The sequence below is a fragment of the Manis pentadactyla genome, chromosome X (assembly GCF_030020395.1).
Source record: "Manis pentadactyla isolate mManPen7 chromosome X, mManPen7.hap1, whole genome shotgun sequence".
NCBI lineage: Eukaryota > Metazoa > Chordata > Mammalia > Pholidota > Manidae > Manis > Manis pentadactyla.
The window spans coordinates 10,102,054-10,113,845 of record NC_080038.1 but is presented as its reverse complement, the minus strand read 5'-3'; the positions used below and the strand labels follow the sequence as shown (position 1 = coordinate 10,113,845).

General features: G+C 43.3%; 1 protein-coding gene across 4 annotated transcripts in view; it reads left to right on the top strand.

Annotated features, from left to right (window-relative positions):
• The first annotated feature begins 467 nt into the window (after positions 1-467).
• The window catches only part of PIR (pirin), a 106,732-nt gene continuing 95,407 nt past the window's right edge, over positions 468-11,792 (top strand). Inside the window, exons 1-2 of one of the 4 annotated variants that reach the window (XM_036912928.2) lie at positions 468-827; positions 2,136-2,266. In XM_036912928.2, coding sequence (XP_036768823.2) covers positions 2,171-2,266 — 96 coding nt within the window. In that variant the 5' untranslated portion in view covers positions 468-827; positions 2,136-2,170. Of the gene's footprint in view, positions 828-889; positions 1,118-2,135; positions 2,267-11,792 lie in introns of those variants that run through there. The other 3 variants (XM_036912924.2, XM_036912927.2, XM_036912925.2) reach the window with 3 other exon arrangements.

The following is an 11,792-nucleotide window of genomic DNA, read 5'->3' as shown; positions in this document are numbered from 1 at the left end:
CAGGAAAAAAATGTCTCGGCTCTCACACTGCCCCGCTCTCCCATTCTAAATGGTAAACAACAGAAAACTTATTTATGTAACAACGGTGTGGTGCTGAGGGCATGCCATGCTTATTTGATTCCTGGTACGATGCTACCCGCCTGGTACTATTATCATGGCTATCCCTATTTTACACCCGAAGTTCCGGAGGCACAGAGAGGCTGAGCCACCTGCCTAAGGTCATGAAGCTAACCAGCGATGGAGGCAGGCCTCGAACCCGCGTAACCAAGTTCCGTGGGTTGCGTGACTAGCTGACTCCCGCCAAGGACGGGTTTCCGACGAGGGCGGGCTGGGGCCCACCGACCTGAGGAGGGCACCGGTCGGGCCCCAGCGCGCCCCCCAGGGGCGGGGCGCGCGACCCTCCGGGCCGGGAGGGGCGCAGGGGTCAAAGGGCGGCCGGGGGAAAGGGCGGAGGGCGGCGCCGGGGGAGGCGGCGGGCGGCGGGGAGTAAGGGAGTGACCCCCGCCCGGGGCGCCCGAGAGCCCCCGCCTCCCGCCCGCCCACGGCGGCCGGCAGCGAAGTGCTGAGTCACCGTGAGGCGGCCCGGCCGCGCCCCGCCGCCGTGGGAGTGCCCGGCGCCCTCCCCGCGGCCCCGCCGCCCCGCCGCCGGGGGAGTGCCGGGCGCCCGCGCGGGGGTGCCGGCCGGCAGTCGGCGGCGCCCCGCCTTGCGCAGCCCGCCTCAGGCCCTGGGGGAGTCTCCCAGGGAGACGAAGGGCGTGCAGAAATAGAGCCCTGCAAGGTGGTGGAAGTGGTAGACGGCTTTTCTTTCTGCAAAGCACGGCGGCCGGGTGAGTAGCTCATCCATTGTTCACATGCATCGAGTTGAATTGCAGCAGTCTGGACCGACCCAGGAGTAGTCCAGATGGGGGTAAAATACTTGCTAGTTGCTGATATGTAGGCGCTGACAGTTCTGTGTGGCTTTGAGAGGAACCTCGTTTCGGTACGCCACAGTCCAGCACCCAATAAATACTTGCCTGCTCTGGGGAGGACACACTGAGACTGACTGGAAGACATCTCCAGGAGAGCGCTCTGAATAACAGCAGCTAACATTCTTAGAGCACTGATTATACCCCCTAAGGTAGGCAGTCTTATTACAGACTTATTACCCTATTTTACAGATGGGAAAACTGAGGCACACAGAGGCTTAGCAATTGCCCTTAGGTCACACAGCTGGGACGTGGTGAAGCCAGGATGCAAACCCTGGCTGTCTGGCTCTAGAGCCTGTGCTTCTTGCTAAAGCACCGCTCTTGGTTTGAGTAGAGTCTTTGAAGGAATGAATTATATTTCACTTGAAGAGGAGCTTTAGGAATTGAAGGTAGTGTCATAAGCATTTGAAGTGGAAAAGGGATTGATTATCCTTGTTTTCTGATACTCCATCCAGTACCACTTAGACCCACAAGGAGGAAACACTTGAATAATAAACCCAGGGTTTAGATCATTGGTGAAATATGGCATGCAGTATCAGGGGCACCTCCTGCATGAGTTTTCTGTGCTCTCGAAGCTGTCATGAGAATGCTCAAGATTCCTTGCCCCTGAAGTTGGTCCTGAACTTCAGGGACAGATGGGTCTTTGAATGTGATTACCCTCAAGATCCCTTTCAGTGCCGGGATTTTCAGCAGGTTGCAGTGAGAGTCCCGGACATCTTGGTTTTTCTCCGTGTTCCCAATGTTGCCTCACAGATCTCTCTGTCAACCTCTGGCACCTATCTTGTGAGGTAGCGCTGGGCTGCAAGGAGGCTAAGAGATTTTGATGTGATAAAGCAGAGAAAGTACTCATTAGAGGTTTTAGTAAGTACCCAACAGAGCTGATATTGCCAAACCTTGTAAAAGATGCCTATAGGGTTACGTAAGGTAGTGCTTGTAAAGAATTAGTAGGGTGCTGGAAGCCTAGTTAGCACTCACGTGGGTTCACCATCATTACTGTTGTTTTATGTCACCTGACCCAGGTCCTGTGCAGAGTAAGTGATCAATAAATTGCAGCTGTCAATATTTTGAGCGGGTTTGAGATTAATGCCCTTTATTTTGTAGTCCTTGGATGTGCCCTCCTTGTGACTTCTCTTTTTTGTTGTCCCTCCTTTTGCCCTCCATCCTCTGCAGCTCAGCATCAGAACACACTCGTCTTAGACTTGAACATGGCATCCTCCAAGAAGGTCACGCTCTCAGTGCTCAGCCGGGAGCAGTCAGAAGGAGTCGGAGCACGTGTCCGCAGAAGCATTGGTCGACCTGAGGTACGCTGCTTAGGTGGCTTCTTGCAGAAGGGACTGGTGGGACGTTAAGGCCGTGCTCGGGAAGAGAGGGCTGAGTTGATCATGAGCTGTCCTGGGGGGTGCATAGGGGCCAACTTTAAACTTAGCAATTGGGGTTCCCGAGGACCAGCCTCAGACTAGGAGGATTCTGTGTGTGAATGCAGACGTCCTGGGCAGAAGGTGCAGCCGGAGCATCTCCGTCCCTCTCTGCACACCCATGTCCTACCCTGGGTTGATGTCTCAGCCTTAGCAGGCACATCACCAAACATGCTACCTTGTACGCCCAAGTTTATATGCCCAAGTTCAAAGCACCAGGAAGTAACTCTGGGTGCCAGTTCCACATTCCCATGAGAGAGAATTTGATTGGCTCAGCTTGAGTCAGCTTTCTACCCTTGGCCAGTCAGCCACTGTTAGAGAGGGGCTCATAGAGAGACCACTGAGACCCAACTCTGTGACCCTCTTGTGGTGGGGGCTTCCCTCAGAGAAGGCAACTGTAGTTTAGGTAGACATCTTTCAACATTAGAGAACAGTTTTATTTGAAAATTATGGGAGACAAGGGACTTGCAAAAAGGAAAATCTTATATGCATAGAAAAGTATCAAATAATGGTCATAGCCAAAGGGATACAGCACCCTGCACCCTAACAGATTACAAAAAATAATTTTAATTGAGGTATAATTGACATGTAACATGTCATTTTCAGGTGTACAACATAATGATTTGATATTTGTATATATTGTGAAGTGATCACCACAGTAAGTCTAGTTAACATCTAGTTACAAAATTTCTTTTTCTTGTGATGTAGACTTTTAGATTTAGCCTCTTAGCAACTATCAGATATGCAATACAGTATTGTCAACTATAGTCACCATCCTGTACGTTACATCCCCTTGACATTTATTTTATAACTGGAAGTTCGTAACTTTTGACCCCCTTCACCCATTTTGCTCACCCCCATCTTTGCCAACCACCAATCTCTTCTCTGCATCTATGAGCTTAGTGTTTTGCTTTTTTTTTGGTAGATGCCACATGTAAGTGAGAGCTTATGGTATTTGTATTCCCTTGAATTACTTCACTTCACATAGTGCCTTTGAGGTCCACCCAGGTTGTTGCAAATGGCTGGATTTCATTCTTTTTTATGGCTGAATAATATCCCACATTTTCTTTTTCCTTTCATCCCCCAGTAGACATTCGGGTTGTTTCCCTGTCTTGGCTATTGTAAATAATGGTGCAGTGAACATGGGGGGACATGTATCTTTTTAAGTTAGTGTTTTCATTTTCTTTGGAAAAACACCCAGAAGTGGGATTGCTGGATCATATGGTAGTTTTGTTTTTAATGTTTTGAGGAACCTCCATTCTGTTTTCCATAGTGGCAGTACCTATTTACATTCCATCAATGGGCACAAGGTTCCCTTTTCTCCACATCCTTGCTAACACTTGTTATTCCTTGTTTTTTTGATACTAGCCATCCTAACAGGTGTAAGGTGATCTCATTGTGGTTTTGGTTTGCATTTCCCTGATGATTAGTAGTGAGGAGTGTCTTCAAAAAAATATTTTGAATAAAGGAAGAAGTATATCAGGGAAATGGATTCTTTTTGAAAAGTAAGGCTGGTTTGTTCCTCTTTTTAAAACCTGCTCTGATACCTTCATGCTCTTTCTGCTATTAGCTTCCTATTCACCTGTGAATGTCATTTGGGGTCCACTGAACATTGTTTTCCAAAGGGATGCATGCATACGGGATTATTCCCAGGGCTAAGTGCACAGTGGATTGGAGAGATGCAGATGGATGTGGTATCATATTCTACTAGGCCACATCACCAACAGAACAACTGTAAAGAATTTGGTACACCCATTATTGTATGGTGAGGGTAGCGAATACTTTAATTACTCCATCTGTCAGGAACGCATATGAGGGTTTCATAATTTTTTTTTGTCTTGTGAACCCCTTTGGCCATCTGGTGAAACCTATCAATTTCTTCTCAGAATACCGTGTTTTAAGTGCACAAAATGCATAGGATCATAAAGGAAAACTTATATTGAAATATAGCTAGCAAAGTATCACAAAACAGATTTGTAATGTAGTACTTTTACCTAAATAACGAGACATGGTGGCATTTCTCCTAACTACCTAAATTTCAAAGCTGTGAGGAGCATGAACAACAGTTCAGAGTCCCTGCAACAGCTGTAATATGACATGAAGATAGTTTTGATTTCTGTTGGTGACAAAGTCACAGGTGCTGGTAATTCACCGTGGTTCTTTGGCTTCGTCCCTTGAAGGCAATAGTAAATTTCATTCTGGAGGCAGATGGTGGTGACTGCAGACCAGTGTGAATGTATTTAATGCCACTGAACTGTACACTTCAAAATGGCTAAGATGGTACATTTTATGTTATGTTTATTTTACTAAAAAAAAAATCCAGAAGAAAAAAACTTTCAGTTAGAGGTGAGTGAAAATAAAGATATGATTTTTTTTCCCAGCCAAGTTTATCACCACCCTGAGTTCTATCCATGGTACCCAGGTAAGAGTCTGGCTGAAAATCTATGCGTTAAAGAACCCCGCCACATCCTCCTAATTCAGAGAGTCCCCAAATTAGGTCTCTGAATTAGGTGTGCCTGTACCTTAAGGAAAAATAAATGGATAAGAATCATTCCTAATGCCATCAGCGTGGTTTAATCACTATTAAGACAGTTTCCTTTTGTCTCCATTTAGTTGTATATTTTACATCATGGGGATTATACCCAACAAACAATTTTGTGTCCTTATTTTCTTATTCAATATGGTAGCGTAAGCATTTCACATAAACATCATTTAAATAGGCTATAAACACATTCAAGTGTATGGGCGTACCATAGTCTCTTACTCGTGGCCCCACTTCTGAGCATTTACATTGTTATAATTTTTAGCACTCTGCATACTACCAACTTGTCAGAAAGGTGGACCCCAAACTCTCCAATCAACAGAGAAGGAAGGCATTAATCTAGTTTCAAGGCAGTTACTTTTCAACCTTTTTTGCACCAAGGCCTTGTCTCTGAAGAAACATCTCATACACTTTGGATCCCAAAGCTGTTAGCATAGAATTTACAATAGTGTTTAGTATTGGTGGCCCTAAGTGAGTGTTCCCTGTGACTAATGCAGAGGCAGAGGAATTTATAGTGTTCTCACAGACGATGATCTAGAGGAGGGAGTGGGGTTGGCTTGAGCTTTTCATTACAATTATATGTGGTCTGGGACCACCAGGCTGGATTTCAGATGACTGCACAGCATGATGTTAGTGGGTGGTTTGTGATTCCAACAGGAGGGAAACCCACTACTCATCTGTGTGTTTGCCTCTGTGCCCCACTGTGCTTTCCACCAGACACTCCTTGGTGGAATGTTGTTTTTCCTTGGGCCACTCTTAAATATATATATATATATATATATATATATATATATATATATATATAGTGAAGAATTTCCAATATAGAAAAGGAGAGAAAATAGTGCATCTCCATGTACCTAGTATCTCCAATGATCAACTCATGGATAATCTTGTTTCCTCTATGTCCTCATTCATTTCTTCCCTCAAAGTATTTTGAAGTGAATAATTTCATTTGTGAATATTTCAGTTTGTGTCTCCAAATCAAAAGAGAAGAAACTAAAGAAAATGTAACAATAATCCCAGTATCAGCATTTAAAAATGAGAGTTCCTTAGAATCTCCAAGTAACCTTGACTAATCTTGGTCCTGATTGACGGCCTCTGTAGATGGCTCTCTCCATTGTCAGAGCCTCTAGACAGTGAGTCACATAGAGAAGCATAGAGTCACCACTCAAGCCCATTCAAGGCCGTGTCTAGGTCTTGGTCTGGACTACGTGCTATCAGTTAATTTCTCGCGTATCATTGTTACCCGCAGGCCCGTCTAGAGGCTGAGTGGGCCCAGAAGGTAGTCTGAGCTGTTGGACTCTATCTCCGAGGGGCCTCGCCCTTCTGCCATATTGTCCTGATGGAGGCTGGCCTTTTGCCAAGAGTTGGGAGGGTGGGGTCTCACATGATTCTAGGTGGCTGCCACAGGCATGATTGCCCTTATATCAGGTTTAGGTTCAGCAGGGTGTAACAGAAAGGGTCCTCTAAAACCAATGGTTTACATATGTAAGGATTTGTTCCTCTTTCGAAAGCCCCAAAGTGGGCAGTCCAGGGTAGGCCCACAGGCTCCTCATTTCTCAGAGACCCACACTCATTCTGTCTGAGCTCATCATTCTTAGTATATCACCTTATGGCCCCAGAGGGCTGTTGGGGCCATAGCAACCATTTGCCCTTGGGTGCAGAAAGGAGGAAGAGAGGAAAGGCAGAACGATGCATGCCAGCCGGGCATCCTCCTTGTAGAGATTTCCCTTAAAGTCCCACCCAACAACTTCTACATACCTCTCAGTAGCCAGGTTCAGTCACATGAACACCCGTAGCTGCAAGGAGGGCTAGGGGCCTACCATAATATCACATGGGATGCTTGGGGGGTACCCAGAACTGTACACAGTTCTATGTACACAGAACTGTTCCAGATTCAGTGGAGTATCATAAAAAGATTGTCGGCCCTATCCCTGAGGAACTGGCATTCCTAATGGCCACTGCCTGTGCTTCCCAATTCAAATAAAATGCCAGGCTGCTGGAGCTTTATTAAGGGACTGCCACAGGCTTGAGGGGTGGTGGCCACAGGTTTTGACTGGCCTTGTCAAGAGTTCAAAAGAAATCGCTTGGAAGCTGCTACCTGAATTTGGCAGCTACCGGGTGTGAAACTGAAGGACAGGAAATTCTCACATGGCTCCAAAACTTTGAAAAATCTTTTATTTAACATGTAGAGAGAGAAGGATGCGGATGAGTTGGGGACCGAGTTAAAACAAAACATCTTAGAAAATCAGTTTTCATATAAATCAGATCTTTCGAATAGATAACAACATTCTTTGACATGTTTTTGAATACTTGCCTAATGATTAAAGAATATCAGGAACTTTGTTGAGGGCTGACACCCAGCCCTGCAGCTAACACTTAAGTACCAGGGTCTATTGCAAGATACCCTTGCTTGTGGAGGACAAGTGTGTCTAACACACATGCGTTCATTTGGCTGGGTGAACAGTTCGTCAGTCTGACTCCAGCCACAGCCAGCCCCCGGGTCCTGCAGTCTTTTCCTTGTGCTGCCTGTCTTCCTGTGTGTGTCTGTAGGCCATGGATTGGTAACCGGAAGGCTCACATGTACAGTCAGTGTATCACAAATTGTACTTTCCAAGGTGAGTCTGGTCTGTGGGTGGTGGGTGGTGATTAGGGTAGGGCTAGAAAGAGGGAACCTCTTGTTTTCATGATTTAACCTTAGGACATGTTTGCTCATATGAAACTTTTTTTTTAACAGTTTTCTCTTTTCTGTGTGTGTTAAAATATATTTGCTTTTTGATTGAAGCATAATTGACATACAAAATTAGTTTCAGGTATACAGCATAGTGATTCAACACTTGTATATGTTGTGAAATGGTGTCGCCTTAGTTCTTACACTATTATTGACCATATTCCCTATGCTGTACTCCACATCCTGGTGACTTAATTTATTTTATAACTGGAAGATTGTACCTCTTAGTCCCCTTCACCTATTTCTTTGATACCAAAAGCAAAAAATATTTCTTTATCCCATCTTTATGCACATTTCAATACCGTAGAACCACAATAATGTAGAACTCAAAATCCATCTTAAAACTCTAAACCCTTTGTTTGGCCTGGGGAGTGGGGGGCGGGGACTGTTGTGGCTCAGAGATTTTTGGGATTGGTGGCAGTGTAACAGAAGGTACTCATCTATGTGAAACCTACAGTGCTTCAGGCACTGGGTCAGGTGCCCTACCTTCATTGTTTCTGGTCCTTCAAGGCATGCATTATCGTGGGAGAGAAAACCCATACAATAAAGTTTGAGAATACCACTACCCCTTCCCCCCACAGTCCTCCCAACTCCACTTGCATTTCAGGGCTTCCGAGGAGCTGCAGTGGCATTGTGACAAGAGTAAAAGGGTCCAGTGGGCTCGGATTTTCCCTGGGAAGGACAGAGTTTCTGGTGGGAGAGCCCAGGCCACTCAGAACATGAGAGGAAGAGGAGAAAAGGACGGTGCTATTTAAACTTTCACTGGTAACCAGGTTGTTTGATGCAGGTTTTCTGTAGATTACATTCATAAGGTTAAGGAATTTCCCTTCTACTTCTAGTTTACTAATTTTTGTTAACATAAATAGATACTGAATTTTGCTGGGAAGATTGGAAGAGTTCAAGTGAGAGAAGATGGAAATTTTAGAGACATATTAGAGCAGAGTAAGGGGAGGTTGAAACATATCTTTAAGTTGAAGCTCCCTTTGGTGTTTTCAAGAGAATAAATATTTTGTTTTTTAAGTACTTTTTACTGTTGGACTGGATTAAACACTGGGCTGAGATAGGCTACAAAGTGGCCCAGTTTTATATGGGTTACAGTCCACATTTTGAAGTGAAGAAACCGACTTGGTTAGTTGAAAAGCTTGCAGTAGCTTGTTGAATTTCTGTGTGTGTTTGTGTATGATATATCTGTTATATGTATATATCCACGTGTGTGTGCATGTGTGTCTGTATGTTTTTTCGCATAGAAAGTGAAAATAGAGTCCAGACCAAAGACAGAGACAAAGAGAGGGTTTGGTACTTTCATTTTTAGCAATATGACAGAATAGATACCCTGAAATAAACAAACAAATAAATAACTTTAAAGATGAACTAGCTGAGCTATCAGGAAATTAGAGAAATGCTTAGGGCCCAGAGAAATGAGGAAGAAAGAAGAAATAGAAAATCTGGACAGTTTCATAGCCATTAGAGTAATTGAGTCTTTATTTTTAAAGTTTATCACAAAGACAGCAGGTCCAGATGATTTTTATAGACAGATTTTCCAAATATTTAAGGTACAGATAATTGCAACAGTGCACAAACTCTCCAGGATATGAAGCTCCAGGGGGTCCTCAGATCACTTTATGAAGCGTCATTACCTTGCATCCAGACCAGACAAGGACAGCAAGTGAAAGGCTAATTACATGGCGTTTATAAATATTTTGTTTAAACATTTTGTAAGCATTCATGAGCAAAATAATAACCAAGCAATGTATAACAAAAGATAATGTATCATGACCAAGTTTGGATTATCAGAAGAAAGCAAATTTGGTTTAATAGTAGGAAATCTAATTGTATAATTTACCAACAGGAAATGATTAAAGGAGAAAAATACCATGGAGATATCTCAATCAGTGCAAAAAAAGCCTTCAATAAAATTCAGCATCTAGGGGTATTGGGGGGACACGGTAACATGGGTGAATGTAGTAACCACATTGTTTTTTCATGTAAAATCTTCATAAGAGTGTATATAAATAATACCTTAATAAAAAAATTTTATCAACATTTATTTATGTTTAAAAAATTAGTAAACTAGAAATAGAAGGGAAATTCCTTTACTTCCTGAATGTATCTACAGAAAACCTGCATTAATTAAACAACCTGGTTACCGGTGAAACTTTAAAAAGCAATCTATGTAAAATCAGGGACAAGACAAGGATGTCTATTACCCTCATTTCTACCCAACATTGTTGTAGAGGTGCTAGATTGCAGGAAAAACGAAAGAAAGAAAGAGAAAGTATGAAGACTGAAAATGAAGGGGGTAAAAAAAACCCAGTTATCTACTGATGGGTGTTGGTTGGATTATATTACTCCCAAATATTCACTTCCTCCCTATGCAGGAATTATACACTCCCACCCCATTTTAGGTGTATGGCCCATGAGTCCCATAGGGAGGGTTTAAGTGTCCTCCTTACCTTTGGGTTTGGCGTGTTACGACGTGCTTTGAGCAGTGGGTGTGTTAATGTGATTGTGCATGTCTGGCTCAGCTCACCTTTGCTCCTGCCCTTGGTTATGAGAACAGCTTGTCCTAGATGGTGGCCACTGTTTCAGCCTGGGACCCAGAATGAGAAGACATGTAGAGGCTTCCCAAACCCAGCAAAACCCAGAAACTACAGCCTGCCACAGCTTTAATCTAATGCAAGCAAAGCATAATTTGTGAAATATTGGGCAAAAGCTTACTGATAAATGCACTGGTGATATGAATGTCTGCAAAGACAACCCAAAAGGAGCTACAGATGGATTACTAAAATCGATGCACATGGAAATGTTCAACATCACCTTTCTATTCATTTTTCTAATTCCCAGTAGCAAACTGTTCAAAAACATAATGTAAACATACTATTTACAATACTATTAAAAGTATGTTAGCTAGAAAACTTTATACAATATATACAAAATCTTTATGGAGAAAATTATAAATCCTATTGAAAGACATTTTTAAAAGACCTAAATAAATGAAGATAACTGTGTAAGAAAATTTAGTGTTATATAAATGTCAATTCTTCCCCAAATTGATCCATAGAGTTGAAGCAGTTCCAATCAGAAGTTCAGCATTTTTATTTGTAGAAAATTTTAAGTTTTCTAAAATTTATAAAAGATAACAAATGGCCAAGAATAACTAAAACAACAACCATAAAGGTATGCTGATGATGGTCAGATCCGTTTCTACCTCTCATTTGAGCTCACTCAAGATTTATTTTCAGTTGCCTTTTAGCTTTTGCACAATATACTGGACTGTGACTATTCATAGTTCTGTTTATACAGATAACATTTATATAGCTATCTCAAAGTCAGTGTGACTTAAAATGAAGTCACGATGGCTATTTCAAGGCTGCCTCTACTGTGACATTCCCTGTGCTTCTGGATGGCTCTGTGGTCATCCCAGGCACCACGGCTAGAAATTTGGGAGTCATCAAGTGCTCTTCCTTTTCCCCCATTCTCCATCATGACTGCCATTGCCTTAGTCCTGGTCCTTGTCCTTGCCCAGACTATCAAAATCACCTTCTAAATCCTCTTTGCTTCCTGTCTCTCCCTTTTCCAAACCATCTTCCACATACATGTATGTGACAGTGATCTGTCTAAATATGATCATCTCAACCTCTGCTCAGAACCTATCACCTTCAGGAGAAAACCCAAACTCCTGTAGGATGTGGCCCTCTATCCTCAGCCCTTCAGCATCATAACTGTGTGGGCATCTTTTGCCCCAGTCAGCTCCTTGCTGTTCTTCAAGCTTGCCAAGCTGTTCTCTGTTCTTTCACTTGAGATAGTCTTCCTTCTCCCTCTTCTACTTGATTAACTCCTACGTGTACTTCAAGACCCAGCTCAAGTGACACCTCCCTGATAGAACTTCCCCTGGTCCCACTCCCCTCTCTTAAGTGTTGTCTTCCTCCGGAGCACTTAACATCACAGGGCAGACACTGGCTTTCTGGTCCATCCTCCCATGAGATTTTGAATCTGTTCAGACTGTTACCTTGTTTGTGCTTGACTATTTAGATCTTAGAAGATCATGAAATGTTTGTCCACTCTTTGCACTTCTCATAAAATGTCAACTGTGTAACTTAGTGAATCTGTGTGTGTGTCTGTGTAAGGAGCTCTTCCAT